Consider the following 21297-nt stretch of genomic DNA (forward strand, 5'->3'; position numbering starts at 1 on the left):
TGGTGTGACTCACAGATAGGTGGGTTTCCTCCCAGGGGTCTCATACAAGGAACAATGTGCTGGACTCCCAGCTGCTGGGGCAAGGTACTCAATAGACCCCCCAACAGCACTCTGGCTGCCTCCCCTCCACCTTTCACTTGGCCACATGGCCTCCTCTCACCTTCTTTCTTCTGAACTAATGGCCTCTTATAATTCATCCATTTTCTGACTCTCTCTGGATTCTTTGAGGTTTTGATGGTAAGTAGTGAACACCCTTGGTTCCTAGGGCTGACATACATTTTCCCTTGTCTCTTTATCAGTCCAAGTGGCTTTTTGAATGCAGGGTTTCCACCCCTTGTTCCCCCACCCCATCTTGTCCAGAAGTCTACAACATTTAAGCCAGAAAAAAAATATGTACAAACAACACCAGAAATTAGAACTGATATATTATAAGAATTACAAACAGGTTTAAAAACAGTTATAGAGCACACTAAGCCGATTGACAGAGCGAGACAGAGACACTAATGAGGTTCTTGAACTTTATTTATTTTTTATTTTTCAAAAATTTTTAAAAGATTTTATTTATTTATTTGACAGAGAGAGATCACAAGTAGGCAGAGAGGCAGGCAGAGAGAAAGGGGGAAGCAGGCTCCCTTCTGAGCAGAGAGCCCGATGTGGGGCTCAATCCCAGGACCCTGGGATCATGACCTGAGCCAAAGACAGAGGCTTAACCCACTGAGCCACCCAGGTGCCCCAGGTTCTTGAATTTTAGAGTTTGATTTCTCTGTCCCCTCATACCCCCAACCCCCATGAGTCTCACCATGGTAGAAGATGTTTCTGGGCCCACTTGTCCATGTTCACTTGGCCCAGAGTAGTCATGTAGAAATAGTCATATGTATCCAAGAGAATAAAAATGCCACAGTGTTTCTTTCTGCTTCCATTGGCTTGCCCTCTTGTGCTTGAATAGACCTTCCCAAACCATATTAGGATTGCTCTAGAAATGTGCTGCTCAGAGGAAGCCTCTTCCCACTTAGGACAGGGTGGGCACCTATTATCATGGAAAGCTGTTCGGTCACGTGGGAAATTTGCTCTCAGCCCCACTTCACCTGAGAGTGGAACAATGTCCCACGTACCTCGGTCTCCAGGGGGGGCTCTTCCTGACATGGTTGCCCTGAAAGGCAACCCAGTCCCTGGAAGGAGTAGCAATGAGGACCTAAGGGGTTAGCCCCCTAAATTGTTACTAAATCCCCACAAAGAGCTGGGAAGGGCTGTACGAGACTGTCGTAGTGCGTGCGCCGTCTGGATTACGTTGTAGGGCAGCTGCTGTCAAAGAGGATTTTGTTGTGGACCCTTCACTAAACAAGCCACGTGTAAGACTGTGCGCCTGTGTGTATACATGTAGGTCACGCATCTGTGTGTACGCACCCGTATGTACATGTATACATGTGTGTTCTCTGTCTGTATGTGTGTGTATTTGTACATGTTTATGCGTCTGGGACCAGAGTAAAGTGCAGCTGCTGAGGAGTGGTGGGGGAGGGCTGGGGAGCCCCCTCACCTGCCTGCAGAGCCCCCTTTCCCCCTCATGCAGTCTGGAATAGCCCATCTCCCGTGGGCGGGGCGTGCAGGGCGTGGTGACGCGGTACGTTTTCCCTCCCAGACTGTGAACTGACCCAGCTGCAGGGACAGTGTGTCCAGCCCCATGTGTGGTGGCTGCTGAGATGTCACTGTCTAAGGGAGAGTGTCCTCTTTTTCTATTGTACTCGCTTCTGAGTTCTGATCTGTCTGAGTCACATGGAACTGGAACCCCTTCACATTTCAGTGTTCCTAGAACCTCTCTGAAAAAGCCAGAAGGGCTTGTCTGCCACATTTGATTAACTCAAGGGCCTTCCTGTTGTGTGCAGCTGTCTCTGCCCCTCTCCTGGTGACCCTCTTCTTTTTGTTGAAAGGCTGATGTTTGGGGCCTGCTCCCCTTCTTTGCCCTCAGCCAAGAAAGACTGTTCTAGGCCTGGTCTCATTTGCATATCTACCAGCGGAAGTGTCATGAGAACAAGCAGTGGAAGATAAGGGCCGGGCAGGGGGGGGCTACCCCAGGGCTCTGCAAAGGGGGCTGAGGCTGGGGGGGAGGAAGGGGGAGAAGGGGGTCTGGGGCGATTCACCATTTCTGGGACATCTCCAGGAGGTGAGGTGACGGTGCCCTAGAGAGTCATCCTTGCTGACTCTGAAATAAGCCAGTGGTGGCTTCCGCTCGGGCTGTGGACACAGGACAGGGTACACAGTGATGAGCATTCAGAGACGAGACAAAGACAGAAAAAGAAACTTCCCTGCGAGAAATGAAGAGCCGGGTGGAAGCGAAATTACCCAAAATATTCTCCAAAACTTTCTTGAAACATCCATTGGTTCAAAAGCCAAAAAAAGATTGTAAAACTTGACCACATAAAATCATTTAATCTCTACACAGCCTTAAAAAAAAAAAATCCACAAACACCGTCAACGATAAATAATTCCAAAATATATTGCGGCATGTATCGAAGTCTTACAGATAAATAAGCAAAAGGTGATTTAAAAAAAAAAAAAAAGAGTAAGCCAAACACATGAAAAGAAATTCTCAGAAAAAGAAAGACGAATAGTGAAACATGGGAACACAGTCAGCCTTTCTTATAAAGAAAGGCAGATTAAAGTGAGTACTCATTTTTCTTTAACCTCTCAGATTTGCAAAGATTAACATGTCTGATAGCAGCCTGTTGGCAGGGCGTGGGGAAACAGACATATCCGGTTAGTGGGAGAGAAAAGTGACATAGACAGCCTCGCAGGGCGGTGATCATCAGTCCCGTCAGTCTCTCTCAAAACACAAAGCCCACGTCTTTCGTGCGGCTCTTCTCCTGGTGGTGATCTCCCCACAGCCGCTAGTAAATGTCAGCACGTGCAGGGTCCGGCGTGTTCCAGGCACTATTCTAAATGCTCCTCCCACGTTAACTCACTCAGTGGACGCAGCGACAGATGGCCGGGGTTGTTAGGGTCCCCATTGCACTGATGGGGAGGCTGCATCCGTGACTTCAGCCATCCCACGAGGTGTAGGCACTAAGAGGCTTACTGCAACACCGTTTAGGAGAGTAAAAAGCTAAAAGTAATTACCCAGCCGTCTTCATGGGCCAGTCAAATAAATGATCATATAACCGCATGGTGGGATGTGAGTTGGAGAGACCTGTAAAATGTGTTTTTTGGTGGGAAAAGCAAATGTCAGAACAACATATATATGGTGATATTATGTGCACTTAAAAAGATATGTATATAGGGGCGCCTGGGTGGCTCAGTGGGTTGGGCCTCTGCCTTCGGCTCAGATCATGGTCTCAGGGTCCTGGGATCGAGCTCCGCATCAGGCTCTCTGCTCAGCGGGGAGCCTGCTTCCCTTCCTCTCTCTCTCTGCCTACCTCTCTGCCTACTTGAGATCTCTGTCTGTCAAATAAATAAATAAAATCTTAAAAAAAAAAGATATATATATATATAAGTTTGAGTGTACATTTAAGAGTTCTGGGATGAGTTACAAAAAGGAATAGTAAATCGAAGAAGCAGGGCTCAACAGAAGGGGAAGGAGACATTTCTTTTTCTTTTCTCTCTTTTTTTAAAGATTTATTTATTTATTTGACAGAGAGAGAGATCACAGGTAGGCGGGGCTCCATCCCAGCACCCTGGGATCATGACTTAAGATGAAGACAGATGCTTCAACGACTGAGCCACCCAAGTGTCCCTAAACTAGTGTATAACTTTAAATACTAGTTAAAGAGGAACACCTGGGTAGCTTAGTTGGTTAAGCAGCTGACTCTTGATCTCAGCTCAGGTCTTAATCTCAGGGTCATGAGTTCAAGCCCCACATTGAAAAATAATAAAATAAAATAAAATCTAGTAAAAGAACACATACAAATGTTGAATCAAGTGCCAGACACCCTGGAGGGGCTAAATACTCTTGAAGTTATGTCTTGAGGGTAGATACCTTTAAATCAAACCACACAGCTGTCAAGTGCCCATGTAAATCATGCCCAAAAGATTCCACATGGCTGGGGCGCCTGGGTGGCTCAGTGGGTTAAAGCCTCTGCCTTCGGCTCAGGTCATGATCTCAGGGTCCTGGGATCGAGCCCCGCGTCAGGCTCTCTGCTCAGTGGGGAGCCTGCTTCCTCCTCTCTCTCTGCCTGCCTCTCTGCCTACTTGTGATCTATCAAAGAAATAAATAAAATATATTTAAAAAAAAAAAAAAAAAAAGATTCCACGTGGCTTTTCCTGGAGCTCCTTGAGTGGTGGGCAGGGGGGAGAGGGAAGGGTCCTCAGACGGGGGCTGCTTGATGTCACGGCTGATCTCCACCTCGGAATGGTCAGCTCCAAAGTTCAGAGTCATGCCTAGCTTCTTCGAGCCATGTCAGGGATTCCTGTCTTTTCAGTTCCCAGAGAAATTCATTCCCTCACATGGATTCTAACGAAGCCTTTGGTCTATTTCAGATACCGGAATTGTGTTTACACGTACAGGATTCTGCCCAATGAAGATGATAAATTCACTGTCCAGGTAAGCCCTTTGTCAAGCTGGACATCTGGCCCTGAGTAGAGCTGGTATTGGCAGAGAAAGGGCCAGAGACGAAGAAGACAGAAAAGAAAGGATGTGCCCCAAACACACGGACATGAGGGCCCGGCTAAGCCTCTTTCTCCCCAGAAGTCTGCGGGTGGGGGTGGCTTGGTGGGTAAGCGGAGACCCCACTCCACTGGGGAAGGGCTCCTGGAGACAATGGAAAGGGACTGTAGCTTGTTGCTTATTTTCTGCAGTGAACTCAACTGAGTAAGGGTCGGTGGTCCAGGAGGGAGAGAGAGGAGAGGAACTTCTAGGAGAACAGACCAGTTTTATCTGAGGGCCTAGATGATCGCCCAATGGGTCAACACAAAACAGTGCTTTCCATTTGTAGACACCTGTTCTGCCAAAGGCTGACTGAAGCTCGCGGCACCTGGTGGCACGGTGTAGAGCCCAAGTGTGTAAAACTTGCTATTAAACATTAACAAAGAATCGGCTGCAGCAAGTCTTTCCAAGGCTAAGTCTGAAAAGCCCACCCCACCCCCCAGAGTTTGCATGACAAACGTCATGGGCTCTGTGTGACCACAAGGCATGAAGACCGAGTGGTGTGGAGGCCCAGGGAGCTATTTTTATCTGGCTGCATTAAGGGTGGGGGGTGGTGTCAGAACAAAGGAGATGTCCTCAGGGTGGGGGCAGAGGAGTCACGCTCCATTCTCCGGACTGTGGTCAGAGGCACCAAAAAAAGTTGCACCCACGTGCCCAGCAAAGGGCAGGGATGGACCAGGGTTCGGATGCCATGTCATGGAGGACAGCCACAGGGCCTGTGGGGTTTAGCTGAAAAGAAAGTCCAAGTGGAGGAGAGGTTGGGGATGATCACGGATTCCAAAATGTGAAGGGAACGACACATTTTGGCCAGAGCTAGGATGCCGTTGAGGGCAGGACACCAGAAAGGTGTTGGGGACACTTGTCATTGGAAATGCCTCAAGGAGGAGAAGGCCTGTGGAGTAGAACACCTCTGGGAAGATGACAGGGGCCAAAGGGATTGCTTCAGTGAGCCACTAAGTCAGAGAATGAGACCCTAAGGGGGTGCTTAAACCAACCCCAGGGCTTTCAAAGCTGCGTGCCTGGGCAGCTGGGGCTCTTTGAGGCAGGGGCTTCTGGGAGATGCCAGTTTGGGCTCATTTGGTGTCACCCCACCCAATAGAGGTCAGGCTGAGTCCTCTGGGCTGCTTCATCCTTCCTGGTGGGTGTCTGCACCAGGATCTGAAGAATATCCATTTGGATGTTTCTCGTGTGTCTGGGGCGCCCACATATCTCAGCCCTGTCACCAGCGATGAATGGCGGCACCCCGAGCATCAGGCGGTCCTTTCAGGTCCTTGGCAGCTGCTTGTCATGGGCATGGTGGTCTCCCCGGAGGGGAGTCCTGTGTGAGGCGGGCCATGGGCCCCCACAGCCTCCGCGGTGTTGTGTGAGTCTAGGATGCTGTGAGCTTTCCTGGCCGGGTTGGCACCTTTGACAGGCGGTTTGCTGAAAGGAGTCTCAACTCTCTTAAGTTAAAAGTTGGTCAACGCTTTTGATCTTTTTTCCCCTTGTGGTTTCTTCTATTCCTTCAAAGTGAAGACGACTTCAAGTATGACTAGGCCTTGAGCTGGAAAAGACATAACTCTGTGGCTTCTTGTGCGCATGGCTGTACCCGCGGCCTGCAAACAGGCCCTGACTGAGCCTGGCATGTCCCCCTCTCACCCTCACGTCCTTGTCACCGTGGCTGTGCATTCCCGGGAGCTGCTCCCTGTCCCGAGGTGGTTTCAGAATCTGGGGCCTCATCAGGCTTTCGGGGTATCAAAGAGCAGAGCCTTGCTTTGACTGACCCCTGTAAGGAGTGGGCAGCCTGTGAGGGAAAAGGCCTGGCCTGGGACCAGAGGCCCCCCCAAGTGTGCCCCGCCATGCCTCAGCCCCCCTTTGCCCGTCTGTTCTTCTCCCCGAGACAGGTGTCCTTCTCAGTTACTAGTCCCCAGAGGGGATCTGGGTGGCTCAGCCACCAACAGCTTTCTCTGCACGGGCCACTCAGGGGCCACAGGCTGGCGTGTCAGCCAGGTGCCCAAGCAGCTGCCCGCCCCCACAGTCAGAGCATGAGGACAGAGCTGGTGACCTGAGGCCATGCTCAACCAGAGTGATGGGCAGGCAGTCTTCGTAGAAAAGCTAGGGCCCTGCTGGACCAGAGGGCTGGGCCAGGCCTGGGCCTGTGGCCTCTTGGGTGGCCCACAGCAGGGAACCAGGGTGCAGGGATCTGTGGGGCCCAGGCAGTCTGTGGAAGCTTCCCCTCCGAAGGATACACCTTCCCGTAAAAACACGACACCTTCCTGAGATCACAGAAGTAGAAGGCTCCAGGGTAGCACGCTGAGGCTCGTGTGCAAGGAGGTGAAATCAGAGATCCGACCGGCTCTCCGACCTGACCCACTCTTGCTTATTTTTAACCCTGGTTCCTCTTTTCATGTCGAGGCAAAACCTCATACTCTTTTCTGAGTCGAGCCACAGTTTCTAAATAACTCATTCCTTACACCTGAGCCTGCTTATTGCCACCAGTGTGGGGCCCCTAAAATAAGAATCTGGCTTGAAAAACTTGTCCAAAGAAAGCACCGGCGGCTTGACTCGCTTTCTTACTTGAGTTACTGAGTTCCCTCCGCTTTTTTCGCTGGGGCTTCTGTCTTTTTTCGACAAAACCCCACCTCCAATCATCACAGAAGGACCTCAGGCAGTGGGTCTGTGTGTCATGGCGCATGACCACCCCATTTGGGTCAGGAAGAGGAGCGATCCTGACCCTCCAGGGCCTTGCTCTCTCTTCGGGGAACTCAGAGAGGGGGAGGGAAGGCTGTAGCTTCATTCCCCTCCCCCTGCTGCGAGTATGAAGGTAGCTGAGGCCTGCAGAAGGCGGAGCTCACCCCCAGGTCTCCACCCCAGAAAGTGTGTCCAGACCTGGCTGGGTGTTGGATCCCTGGGAAGGGTGGACTGTACCCTAGGAGGGTACAGAAGCAGGGAGGTGTCACCTCTCGAGGAGAGAGGCCTCCTTTCCTTCCCACGGTTGTCAATGGCCTCTGGTCCAAAGTGACCTCTGGCCCTTGCGGTTGATCAGTGAGGTACCTGGAACAAAGGCAGGAAAGCCTGCGACGTGTAAAACACCCACCCGGGTGAGTGACTGGCGGGGGGACCCACCACCACCACCTCCACCTCTGCCGTCTTTCTTCACTGGGAGGAAACAGATGTCAAATAAAACAACCACGTCTGCTGACCCCCATAAGTCAGTCCTACCTCCTGCTCAGGTGAGGGAGGGAAGGACAAATGGAGGACAAAGAGATGGAGGGAAGGGGAGGAAGACAACGGAGAGAAAGGAAAGAAGGAAAGAGAAATGGATGAGAAGAGAAAGAGGAACGAGAGAGGAGGGAGGGGTAGAGATGGGTGATGGTGGGAGCAATGTTCTAGAAGGTTCTAGGCAGTGCCTAGGGGTGGCGAGAAGAGGGCAGGTGCTGTGGGCATCAGTCTCTCTCAGCTCTGCCCCTTGGGCTGTGGATTTCTCTGCCTCAGTTACCTCAGGAGCCTGCAGAATTATCATGGGACTGGTTGATCAACAGCTTTTCTGGCCCCCCAATCCTAAGAACCTTCTGGTCCTTGTGGGGTGGGCAGCTAGGGGCAGACAGGTCCGCTCTACCCCTCAGGCTGAGTTTCCCATGCTCAGAGTTGCGTTTCTTGTAAACTCCTTTTCTGACTTGGAAAGGGAAGTGACCCTCCTCCGGAGTCTGTTGGGCTTCTGGGCCTTTCAAAATGGCCCTCCTCCCTGGGAAGGTAAGGATCAGTGCGAAGGGTAGGAGCGGACTCCGGCAGGAGACTCGAGAACAGCAGCCTTCAGACACATCACAGAAGGGACTGCCCCCAAACCCACGTAAATAGGGCCCTTTGGCTGTATGCCTACAACCTCTCAACCCTTGCTCTCTTTCTAACATCCTTCCTACCAAGAAGAACAAAGCCGAAAATAAAAGCTGCCCCGGACTATCACGTCAGGGCTCGCCATGAACTTCCTGTGCGTCCAGGATACTGAGTGTTTAAGACAGGAACACACACAAGCTTCCCAGCACGTTGAGGTGGAGAGGGAGTTCGAAACCGCCTCACAGACTCTTTCAGTCTTTTTTCCCCATTTAGAGGAAAGGCCCAGAGGCTCCAGCAGCCTGGGCTAGAGGCTCTGACTCAGTTCCTGGTCCCTGACAGTGGCCGTGGCTGTGTCACCGGGGCAAGTGTGGCTTTTGGAGACAGAAAAGAAAACAACTTTCTAAAAGCCGTTGTCATAAGGGTTCTGGAGGGTAAAGGGCTGAGCCATTGTTATTAGGTTCAGGAAGAGGGTGGCAGCTGTTATTGTTCTGAGTGGTCACCCAGTGAAGTAAAGATTCCGTCGGAGCCGCCCGGGCAAAGGATGTGGCTCTCACACACACTTCCTGACATTGCACAACGGGACGGAGCCGCGAAGGTGCAGGCGACAGGAGACATGCAGGGCCACCCGCCCTGCAAGACCGGCTCAGCCATGGCCACGAGGTGGGCGCTGGGCTGGGCGGGGACTGCGGGGACCCAGCAGTCCCTTCACACCCCAATGGCCATGATCTAGAAGCCTGTATATTTTTTATTTTTTATTTGTTTTTAAGATTTTATTTGACAGAGAGATCACAAGTAGGCAGAGAGGCAGGCAGAGAGAGAGGAAGGGAAGCAGGCTCCCTGCTGAGCAGAGAGCCCGATGCGGGGCTCGATCCCAGGACCCTGAGATCATGACCTGAGCCAAAGGCAGAGGCTTAACCCACAGAGCCACCCAGGCACCCCTAGAAGCCTGCATATTTTTAAAATTAATTTTATTTTTTTATTTGTATCTGCTATTGAACACGGGCAGCAGCAAACATCCCGAGTTTCCTTTGCCTTCGAAAGGGAATTTGGTGGAGATAAAAATTGTTGAGGACCAAGTTTTTTGTTGTTGTTGTTGCCCCCAGATTCTCCAGAGGCATCGCTCTGCTGCCTTCAGAAGCGCGCTATTACAACCAGCCCCAAATACAAAACCCAAGGCCAGCCTGGTGCTGGTTCTCATATACGGAACCAGGTTTTTGTGTTTTTGTTTTTGTTTTCTTTTCTTTTCTTTCCTGCTTTGAAGCTGGTGGGAGTTTTTTTCCTACTCTTGTCATTTTCCTTTTGTCGGTAGTTCCTGAAAATGTGTGCAGCCCGTTCCGTCTCCAAATGTGGGTCTTTCTTCAGCTCAGACTGCTCTTCTGTTTGGTCCTGGAGTACATTTTTAATCCAGCTCTTCCCACTTTTATTTGTCGTTATTTTATTTCTTTGACAATGGAACCTCCAGATGACCGTCTCCGCTTTCTCTGCCCTCCCCTCCGCACCCCATCCCTGTGCACTTTGTCCCTGCCGGTCCTTGCTTCAAGCCTGCTGGTCTGCCTTGCTCCTAGCGCGCGCACACACACACACACACACACACACACACCCCCGCCGCCAGTGGACCCATTTGCTCTTAGCTACCAAAGCAGAGCTCACAGGGGGCCCACACCAGCTGTGGGGGGTGGGCTCAGGCACGAGACTAGGATGTAATTGTAACCAAGGAGATGTGAAGGGAAGCTCCGTGTGGGGCTTCTGGGAGAAGTTTGTTTGTCTTAGAAAGAGATACAAGGATGAAATGGTCCCTTTTCTACCTTCGGAAGCTGTTATAGTGTGCAGCAGCTGGGGCTACTGCTCCCATCTCGCAAGCCAAAGGGGAGGCGGCTGGGGAGGGAGGCGGGTATGCGGAGGGCAGAGCAGACAGGTGCCATGAACCTGCGTCCCCAAGGATGCCTCTGAATGAACTGGACAGAATCAGCCCACGTGATCGCCACCATGCCTCTTGTCTTCCTGTTTGTGAGAGCATTCGTTTTTGTTCAAGTAACTGAATCGGGGTTTTCTGTCACCTGCAGCTCAAAGTGTCCCAACATGCAGAAGTTTGGGTTGTCCTAGGGGAATTTCAAAGCAGAGAATGAAAACTTTAAACTGAACATCAAGTTTCACTGCCTCCAGCGCCCCCAAGCCGTGATCAGACCCCTGTGGTCTCTGACTCTTCCTTCTCTGAAACTGTGACCTGAGCCGTGTTGCTGGACTCACTGGCTCCCTTTCCCTGCCGCCCCCCCGCCCCCAACATGCCTTGTGCTGCATCTCTGTGCCAGACATCCTGGAGTTCAGTGTCCCTTTGTCCCACTGTAACCACAGAAAGTCCAAACACCAGCCATTTCTGCCTGGGAAGGCACCTCCATTACTTGCTTCCTATTGATGGTTTAACCTCTTTGCTTGGGATTGCCTTTCAAGGTGATGTTCTGGGTCTAGCTTTCACATATACAAAAGGCCACTTAAAGTCACCCAACAGAAGGGATTCTTTCCTTTAAGAAAATATGCCTGCCCCCAGAGGCCTTCCCTGATGACTCTATAAAAATGTCTACCTGCCTCCATCCCCATATGCTGCTGTATCTTCCCTGTGACACTTGTAACTGTCTGCTTTCCTTGATTTATTTATTGTCTGTCCTAGAATGGTCCCTATTGGCATGGGGGGGCCACTTGGTAACTACTTCTCAAACGGCTGGTGTCTGCTGCCACCCATAAGCATGTAGAAAGAGCTGCATGTTTCTGCGACCGTGGTGACTTGTTTTTCTCTTGCCACACTTAGCTGCCCTCCAGTGGGTCTCCACAGGACGTGCCTGATCTGTTTGTTGACTCCTCACGCTTGCTGGTCATGCCTTGGCCAGTTTCCTCCGCATTCCAGGCAGGGTCCCCTGCTGCCCGGTCTCCGTTTTGCTCTCACCCCCTCCCATGTGGATTTGAATTTCACCGCTGGGTTTTTCATGCTGCTCCAAGCCTGCCTGACCTGGCTGGTCTCCTTCTTTCACTGGCCCGTTGTCTGTTGGTCTTTTCTGTTCTCTTCTCGTGGGTTTTCACTCCTGGCTCTTACAGGCCTTGCCTTCTTTACGCTTGCGAGGACCTGAGATACTTCTCTTGGTGTTTTCCTACTTCCTGCAGCAACGGCTTCCTCCAGGTCCTATTCTGACGACCCTCTGTTTCCTCTTCTGAAATATTGGGGTAAAGGCAGTCCTTCTCTCGTAGGCGTGTTTCTGGGATGGGAGGAGATGGTTTCTGTGGAGCACACGGCTCAGTGCTGGACATACATGTGGCTTAGTAAATGACCGTTTTGCAATGACATCGAACAGGGGAGAGAAGTGCGGAGGCCAGTTAGCTCAGCAACACCCAGGCAGAAGCCGAGGCCTGCCAGGGGTTGAGGGTGCCAGGTGCAGGAGAGGCCGAAAGTCCGCACACTTGGAGGCACAAAACAGACTCAGGAGTCCTGGGATTGGGACAAGACAGTCTAGGGGGCTGGGAAAGGAGAATGAGCGGCCAGGCATCCTGATTGGCCAGATCACAGCCCAGGAGCAGAGAAGAGTAGGAGGTGCCGAGTCTGGGCTTCTCTGTCCTCTCTGGATGGGGAACTGACTCAAGAACTGTGATGGTCCTGTGTCTGCTCATTGGGCTTATGTCAGCGCAGCTTTGGAGAAGTGGGAAGACAGAAGGAGGGGGTCAGGGCAGGGGCTGGTGGCTGGGGTCCCATGAGACAGCAGGAAGAGAGAGCCTTGGGGATATGGGATGGATCCAAGGGAGGGTCCCCTTACTCCCCCTGGGCCCCACCTTCTCGTCCTTTCTCACCATTGCCCCCATTTCTTTGAGCCCTTCCTGGAGCCAGCCACTTGATCTATGTCCTTTAACTGAATCCTAGAAAGGAGTATCATTATCATTATTCCCATCCGAAATACAAGGAAACTAAGGGGCTAACATTGTTTGCTGGGTTTATACAACTAGTCAGAGGTGGGATAGGGATGTTATTCGATCTGCCATGCTCTGGCTTAAGGGCCAGGCCACCCTACCTCTCCTTGGCTTGGCTCTTAGTCACCAAGGTGCTCTGCAACCCGGGCATCTGCCTGGAAGGCCAGATTGAGCCTGCTGCTGCCGCCATGTTTGGCTACTGACTTTGGCTTTCCTGGCCACCTAAGGTTGACCCTCTCAATGGAACCGGCTGTGAGTGGTATGGCATTTGAATCTATAACCTTCTCGAATGAAGCTCAGGATGACCCTACTCTCAAGCCAAGTCCAGTCAGCGCTAGAGCCCTATCTGCTGACCATAGTCCCTAATGACTTGTCATTCTAGAATGACTTAGCTCAGAGATTCCCCATGTGTTCATCTCCTTGTTCATTCAGCATATTTTGGTTAGGGCACTGGGGGTACAATAGTTAGTCAACCTTGTACTGTGTCCTTGCCCTTATGGGATAGACATTCGGTTTAGAGACTGATGACAAGCAATCGTCAAGATTATCTCCTGGGCCCCAGATTTGTAGATCTAGAAGTAGAGGTGTTTCAGGTATTTCCATAGCAAAAGGAGCTCCCCTCATGTGGGAGGAAATGAATGACCCAACCAATCCCTCCAAAAAATCATTACTCCCTCTTCTGTGCTCCCCTAGCACTTCCCCTCTTCCCCCTACCATGCCCTTCCCATGTGGGTGACCCTTAGCTCTGTGTCTGTCTCCCCTACCTCTCCAACCCCATGAGCTGCGGGTGCCTTGGGAACACGAATGAGGACTCATTTGCTTCTGCCGCTCCTCTAGAGCCTGACATAGGACAGAGAATTCATAACCATTCATTAACAATTGGACTTGGCTTGAGATAGAAAAATCCTAATTTCTTCATTAGTCATTTTTTTTTTAAGTTTTATTTTTTTAACATTTTATTTATTTACTTGGCAGAGGGAGATAGAGAGCACAAGAAGGCAGAGAGGTAGGCAGAGGGAGAGGGAGAAGAAGCAGGCTCTCTGCTGAGCAGAAAGCCCGATGTGGGGCTCGATCCCAGGATCCAGGGATCATGACCTGAGCCAAAAGAAGCAGCTTCTTTCGGCTCAGGTCATGATCCCTGGGACCTGAGCCACCCAGGTGCCCCACCGTTAATCATTTTTACAAAGAGATTCACCCTTAGAGGGTAGGAAGTTCTCAGAGTCCCTTCATTACAGCTGCTCTTGACAGTCCAAATGAAGAGTCCCTAGGGGGCAGATGGCCATCAGAGCTCCTGCCCGTCTCTCCACCGTATTTACTCTCTTTCGTGACTTGGGGAGGAAAGGTTCTGAAGTTTTGAAATGAAGAACTGTGTTTTCCACAATCCAATATCTCTGGTAAATATCCACTCTTAAGATCCTGGAAAGAGGCCATAGTACCTCATACTGGGACAAGGACAGGACACAAGGACATAGTCCCAGGCTTTAAAGAGGGAAACCAGACATTCACAACAAGTGGATTTCAAGGTTACTCCGAAGTCCAAGAAAAACTGTTGATTGCTCTGGTAACCAGACAACAGAATAGCTCTCCCTTTGTGAGAAGGCATCGAGGGGATAGTCTCTCCTACCAACACCAAACTCCTCCCTGCCCCAGGATCTTTGCACTTGCCCTGCCCTCTGCCTGGGACTCTAACCCCTAGATTATCATGTAGCTAACTGCCCCAAAGTTACTCTCAGGTCTCCCTCTCTAAAGCCATCCCCTGCCCTGACAGTCATTCTGCTATGACCCTGTTTTATTTATTATTTGTATTCATTATTTATAGCTCTTAACACTGTCAGCAATATATTAGTTTTCTTTTGCTGCTGTAATAAATTACTGCAAATGTAGTGACTTAAAAATCACCCAGATGTGAGGCTCCTGGCTGGCTCAGTTGGTTGAGCATGTGACTCTTGATCTCAGCATTGCAAGTTTGAGCCCCACACTGGGGGTAGAGATTAGTTTAAAATAAAATCTTTTTAAAAACCCACAAATGTATTATCATACGGTTTGAGGGGTTGGTAGTCTGAAATGGGTCTCCCTGGGCTAACAGCAAGGTGGTTGGCAGGACTGTGGTCCTTTCTGGAGACTTGGAGGGAAATCAGTCTTTGCCTTTTGGCTCATAGCCCGTTTTTCCACCTTCAGAGCCAGGAATGGTTTTCTCCCCTTTCCACATCTCTGGTTCTGACTCTTTTCTTTCCCTTATGAGGACCCTCAGGATTTGATTGGGCCCACTTGAATAATTCAGAACACTATCCCTATTTCAAGGTCAGTACATTGGAGACCTTAATTCCTTCTACATCTTTTTTTTTTTTTTAATATTTTATTTATTTATTTGACACAGAGAGATCACAAGTAGGCAGAGAGGCAGGCAGAGAGAGAGAGAGGGGGGAAGCAGGTTCCCCGCTGAGCAGAGAGCCTGATGTGGGACTTGATCCCAGGACCCTGAGATCATGACCTGAGCTGAAGGCAGAGGCTTAACCCACTGAGCCACCCACCCAGGTGCCCAGTTCCTTCTACATCTTAAACCTCCCTCCCCCCACCAACCACCATGCCATAAACATACCTCTGGGATTCAGGGATCAGGCTGTAGACTTCTTGGAGGGGTTTCTTCCCACCACTGTGACTATCTGTTATTAACTTGCTCATTTGTCCTCTGTGTCCACTGTGAGGCTGAGGATGTGAAACCCAGGGGAGCTAAGACCTCGTCCTTCTTGCTCATGGCTGTGTCTGCAGCTCTTAGGAGAGCACGTGGCCCATGGGAGCTTCTCAATAAACATTTGCTAAATGGTTGAACGACAGGGTAAATTTGTAATATGAGTGGGGGAGGAAAGGCCTCCATTTCTTTATCTCTGCAAGGAGGGGAGTGCAATGGAGACCTCCAGAGGCCTTTGTGTTCTAAAATTTTACGATGCCTTCTATGACAATGACATTGACCAAGGTTTAGGAGAGGGGAGCAGCCATTTCGGACTCTGCAGCAAAAGCAGCAGGAACTGGGTCTGGGGCTAAGGGAAGGCAGCAGGGGAGTGTGGGGGCAAGCAGCAGAGTCAATCAGGGAGCTGCCCCAGGCTGCACCTCCCCGAGGCAGCTCCTCTCCAGGCTGAGGATGTGGAACTTGTCTGCCAGCTGTCATTTCTGTCTCCCAACAAGTACCTCGAGAGTTTCACAAAGAGAAATGAAGCAAGCTAGAAAGAAGATCATCTCAGGACTGTGTAATTAAGGATAAAAATATCCCTCCCAAGCTCCCAGCAAAGGGGAGGTAGAAAATGCCCCTGATCCAGCGAAGCCATGAAGGGTTTTGAAAGATAATGATTGGTACAGGTTTTTGGTATGGATAAGCTTGCACGATTACGGACACCGTCTATCTCCAAAGAGCACCACAAACCACATGGTTACATTCTTCACCGCGAGGAGTTCCAAGTGTGCAGCTTTGTTAAATACAGAACCTTTGCTTGGGGCGAGAGAAAAAGGGGAAATGGACATAGAGAAGGAGAAGATGGGCTTCCTTCTTTGCATGTAGCAGAAGGAAATGGTGATTCTGGAGGCAACTGCTGAATCCTGGAGGTGGAGGAGGACTTAGGGGCTCCCAGCAGCAACCCCCTGCCCCCCACCATCTCCCTCCCTTCCGTCTTGAGCCGGAAGGAGCCAGGATACAGAGCACATGCCCATCTCACCACCCTCCCCCTGGGTCCCCACGCCCACTCCGGCCCTCTGCATCCCTCAGCCCAACCCCACGCTTCCCACCTAAAGGATGTATTCCTGCTGGGAGGCGTGAACACACTTCCACCCCAATGGTGCAAATGGTCACCAAGGAAGGAGGAGAAAGATAAATCACAGGGCTTGAGAGAGATGAGAAAATAAGCAGCCTCTCCATCTGAGAGCAGCGAGCGTGAGGCCCCACAGTTCACACAGCCCAGCCATGCCCACTCCCTCCCTTACCCATCTGGCTAACTTCTTTTCTTTCTTTTCTTTTCCTCTCTCTCTCTCTCTCTTTTTTTTTTTTTTTCCTTAAGAGGGTTTCTTGCAGGTCAATATTTATTATCTCTGCTTTTTCTCTTAGCAAAATAGTAAGTGGGGGTGAGGAAGTTCAAACCGAAAATACTCAGTAGAGATAAAATCCCCAGCCACTGAACACAGCCTTGCTTCTGGGGAAACTGTCCATGTAAATAGGTTTCTCTAAAATTTAACTTTAGAACCCGTCCCGTACTTGCCAGTTCAAAAATAGTCTTAAAGACTTTGTGGGAAGTCCTTGGAGCACTCACGAAAGCATTCTTTTGAAAGTCGACTCTGATATCCAGGGGAGAGGTTTGCAAAAATTTGACAACGGGCGGCATCAAGTCCAGTCAACTTAGGACAAATGGCACGATTTTCAGCGCGCTGTGGTACCCTTTAAAAGTGAAAGTGGTCGGAAGGTACAGACATCCACTTAGAAAATCAGTAAGTCCTGGGCGTGTAATGTACAACACGCTATCTGTAGTTAATGATTGGGCATTATATATTTGAAAGTTGCTCAAAGAGTGGGTAGATGGCAAAAAGCTCTGATAAAAGAAAAAATACTTAGTAACTGCGTGTTGATGAAGTTAACTAGACACGTCGTGGTGATTGTTTTGCAATATATACCTGTCTAACTCAAGTCATTATGTTGTACCCAGGAAGCTAATATGATGTTATGTCAGTTATAGCTCAATTTTTTTCATATGAAAAATGAATTTTATTGGAAATGTTGCCTGGGAGCAGAGAGGAATGATAATGTTAATAGTAGCATCGTGGCTTGGAGTCCTCATGCCATCGTCTGGATCTCCCTACTGCTACCCATCCTGAGAAGGCTTCGGACCGCACCCCCTTTGGCCAAAGAATGGTCTCACAGGTGTTTCTTCTGCCTCTACCCCGTTTGCCCTGTGCTGCTTCCTGGGCTCTAGAAATAGGTGGTGTGCTGGTGCCCCGGCTGGTAGAGCCCAAGAGATTCTCTAGCTCTGGGGATGAGGTGGCCACTGGCCACATGTGGACAAGTACTTGGGTTGAAGCTAGTCTAAATGTTTTTCATTGTTTTAACCATGGCTGAGGTGTCACTTCCATAATAATTATTTTCCTCTTAAATATTTCACTTCTTGCCTTTATTTTAAAATTATTGTGATGGGAAATGGGATCGTCTCAGAAAATCTGGGGTTCAGAAATGCGGTAGCTGCCTGTCCCTCCCAGGAGTCCCCGCAGAGCCTGGGGAAAGGAAGTCTGAGACCTGACTGAGGAAGGGCTAGACGATGGGCTGGGGATTTTGGAGACTGTTCTGCGGGCAGCGGGGAGCCAGGGTGGGTTGTGTATAACACAAAATGAACCGTTTGCAAATGAGCAATTCTGGGACATCCCATAGGTTCACAGTATTGTGTGACCACTATCTCTGTGGAGTTTCCAGACATTCTGATCCATTCCAATATAAAACCCCAGACACATAGAATAATAATTTTGAAGTTAGTTGTTGGTTTTGTTTTTTGTTTTTGTTTTTTTTAATTACCTTTAGTTCCTTATGCCCCTTTCCGTGGGCGTCCAGACCCGTGTAAAAAGTTGTTCCTGTTCTCTCGCCCCTGTTCCCTTTCTTTCTTATTTTCCTGTCTTTTTCTTATCTGTTCTTCTTCTTTTTTTTTTTTTTTTTAAGATTTTTTATCTTTATTTGAGAGAGAAAAAGAAAGAAACAGAGAACACCAGCAGGGAGGAAAGGGAAAAGCAGGCTCCCCATGGAGCAGGACCCAGGGATCATGACCTGAGCCTAAGGTGTCTGCCTTAGCACAAAAAACCAACACCGAAATCAGCGGGCTCGTGCAGGCCTCCGTGACACATGCAGCAAGTTCTATTCAAAACGGTCTTAGTAGGGTGAAGGAACACATGTTCTCATCCTACATACAGCTTCTTCATCCAAAAACCCCTTCCAAGTGGCCCTCCCTCCGATGTCACTTGGGGCCCACCAACCATGTCCCCACATCCTCTCAATACTAGACATCGTCAGGGTCTCGAATTTTCACCACGCTGTGGGCAAAACATGCAATCTCGGTATTTTATTTTACATTGCCTTCATGATAAACATTTTTTCCTATGTTCACTGGCCTTTTGTATTTCTTTTCCTGTAACTTGCCTATTTACAGTCTTTGCTAGTTTTTTCTCTTTAAAAAAAAAAATCTTTCTGGTTTTAAAAAAAAAAGCTCTTTATATGTTTTGCATGTTAATTTTGACCTGTCATGTTTTAAAGCTTTGTTTATGGTTCATTTGTCATGTGGAATTTTAACAGTGTTTATGTAGTCAAATATTTTCATTTATGGATTCTGAGTTTTATGAATTATTCTCAATATTATTTATCCAGGAAAGATGTTATTTTTTTCCTAACACTTTCATGATAAGCTTTTTATCTCTTTATGTTTTACATTTGTTATAAAATAGGAACTATACGCCCGTCCTCCCAATGGAAAGCCACACCATATGTTAAAACATCCTTTACAACAACCACCTTATCACACACTAAATTCACACTAAATCCTTACTACCTGGCTTTGTCGTGTGTGTTCCCATCTGATGGACTAAGTTCCATTGCTCACTCGTCTCTTCATTCCTTGGGGGTTTTCATGCATTTTCTTTCCCAGGCACATTTTGTAATCAGCTTGCAAGTTCTTTTAAAAAATCTGTTGGAGGGGGGGTGCCTGGGTGGCTCAGTGGGTTAAAGCCTCTGCCTTTGGCTCAGGTCATGATCCCAGGGTCTTGGGATTGAGCCCTGCATTAGGCTCTCTGCTCAGCAGGGAGCCTGCTTCCCTTTTTCTCTCTCTCTGCCTGCCTCTCTGACTACCTGTGAGCTCTGTCTGTCAAATAAATAAATAAAATCTTTAAAAAAAAAAATCTTGTATGTAATTACACTGAATATATGGATTCATTAGAAAAGAAGTTACAACCTTGCCCTATCAGGTCCTTCCATTTGGGAGCATAGCATCCCTTTTGTTTGCTCATATTTCCTTTTATATATATATATATATATTTTAAGATTTTATTTATATATTTGTTAGAGAGAGAGAGCATATGCACAAGCAGGGGGAGTGGCAGGCAAGGCTGAGCAGGGAGCCAGAAGGGGGACTCGATCCCAAGAACCCAAGATCATGACCTGAGCTGAAGACAGATGCTTAACCGACAGAGCCACCCAGATATCTCTTAGATTTCCTTTGATGTCTGTTTTATGCTGTCTTTTATATTTTCTCAGTATGGTTCTTATATCTTACATCCTTACATGTGATGGAGTTTAGTTACCTTGGCAGGAAGAATCTGTCTTTTCCAGGGCGTTTTCTGGTTAGGCTCTGGTGATGTCTGGGAAAGTCGTGGGGCTTGGGGACTGTTCTCATCTCTGTTTCTGAATTATCTCGTGCGTTTTCATTGTTTCTTTAATGTATTCTTTGGTCTTTAGAGAGGCCACATGATTGGAGTACACCATCTTGTCTGCAAGTAATGTAAATGCGTCTCTTCTTTTTGAGAGGACCGATTGCGGGGGATGGGAGCCATTTCAGGTGTCCCCTGCTGGCGGGGAGCCGCAAGGATGTCCATGGCGGGGCCATGGTGGTTGCTGTTGTCTTGCTTCTGATTTCTGAGCATGCAAATCAAAGACAAGGAATACAGTAGGAATGCCGGGAGAAGGGTATCCACCAAACAAGGCCAAAACTGGAGTGGCAGAGTAGACGGGCAGTTGGGTAAAACCAGGTGGCCAGTGCCCACTGGGCCTTCCACTTGACTCACCCACTGTCCCACCTCACAGACCTCTGCTTCCACCCGCTTGCGTCCAGCACCCAGCATAATTGAGCCAGACTCCTGCTAGCTTAGAGGTAGCCACACATGGGTGAGATCACCTCCTGCATCCTAATTTGAATCACTGGTGTAAATGAGAGGGAGAGCCCAGCAGCACCAGAGGCCATATCCAGGTTGACCATCGGTGGCCTACTCCCCTCCTTGCCCATTTTCCTCCGTGCAGATCTCAACCAAAAAAAATCATGGATGAATATGAGAAAATGCTTTATTGAAACTATATATACTATAGCAAAGATCACAAACTGGTACACAACCCCACCCCGTGTTGGATTTTGTGTTCTTTTTAGATGATATTATGCTTTTAAAAATTATGAACCAGGGGCGCCTGGATGGCTCAGTGGGTTAAGCTGCTGCCTTCGGCTCAGGTCATGATCTCAGGGTCCTGGGATCGAGTCCTGCATTGGGCTCTCTGCTCAGCAGAGAGCCTGCTTCCCTCTCTCTCTCTCTCTCTGCCTGCCTCTCCATCTACTTGTGATCTCTCTCTGTCAAATGAATAAATAAAATCTTTAAAAAAAAATTACGAACCAGCTAAGAGCATTTTTAGAAATTCCTAGACTTTTTATAAAGCATTCTGAATTTCTTAGTGTCCCTTGAAAAAAAAAATTTTTTTAAAGATTTTATTTATTTATTTGACAGACAGAGATCACAAGTAGGCAGAGAGGCAGGCAGAGAGAGAGGAGGAAGCAGGCTCCCTGCTGAGCAGAGAGGCTGATGCGGGGCTCGATCCCAGGACCCCGGGGATCATGACCCAAGCCAAAGGCAGAGGCTTTAACCCACTGAGCCACCCAGGCGCCCCTCCCTTGAAAAATTTAAAGACGTGATCAGCTTAGACCTGCATCACCCCAGGGTAAGCGTCCCCCTTTCGGAAGGTGTGGTATTTCCCTTTGATGGGACGAAGTCCCCATCTCTTCCTCCTGCCTCAGTCCCAGCCCGTTCCACTTGCTTACACCACCCGGCTAGCCTCCGCAGGCAGCAGAGCTGTGATCGCTATCAGATGCCAGTGAACTAATTCATTAGGCTAGCAACCATATATAGGCCTTCTG

At 49.1% G+C, this 21297-nt stretch overlaps 1 protein-coding gene across 2 annotated transcripts in view; it reads left to right on the forward strand.

Annotated features, from left to right (window-relative positions):
• The window catches only part of INPP5D (inositol polyphosphate-5-phosphatase D), a 111165-nt gene that overhangs the window by 11707 nt on the left and 78161 nt on the right, over window positions 1-21297 (forward strand). For both annotated transcript variants that reach the window (XM_032355203.1, XM_032355204.1), the window contains exon 2: window positions 4468-4531. In XM_032355203.1, the coding sequence (XP_032211094.1) occupies window positions 4468-4531 (64 nt within the window). The remainder of the gene's footprint in view (window positions 1-4467; window positions 4532-21297) is intronic.

Source organism: Mustela erminea, chromosome 8 (assembly GCF_009829155.1).
Source record: "Mustela erminea isolate mMusErm1 chromosome 8, mMusErm1.Pri, whole genome shotgun sequence".
Taxonomy (NCBI): domain Eukaryota; kingdom Metazoa; phylum Chordata; class Mammalia; order Carnivora; family Mustelidae; genus Mustela; species Mustela erminea.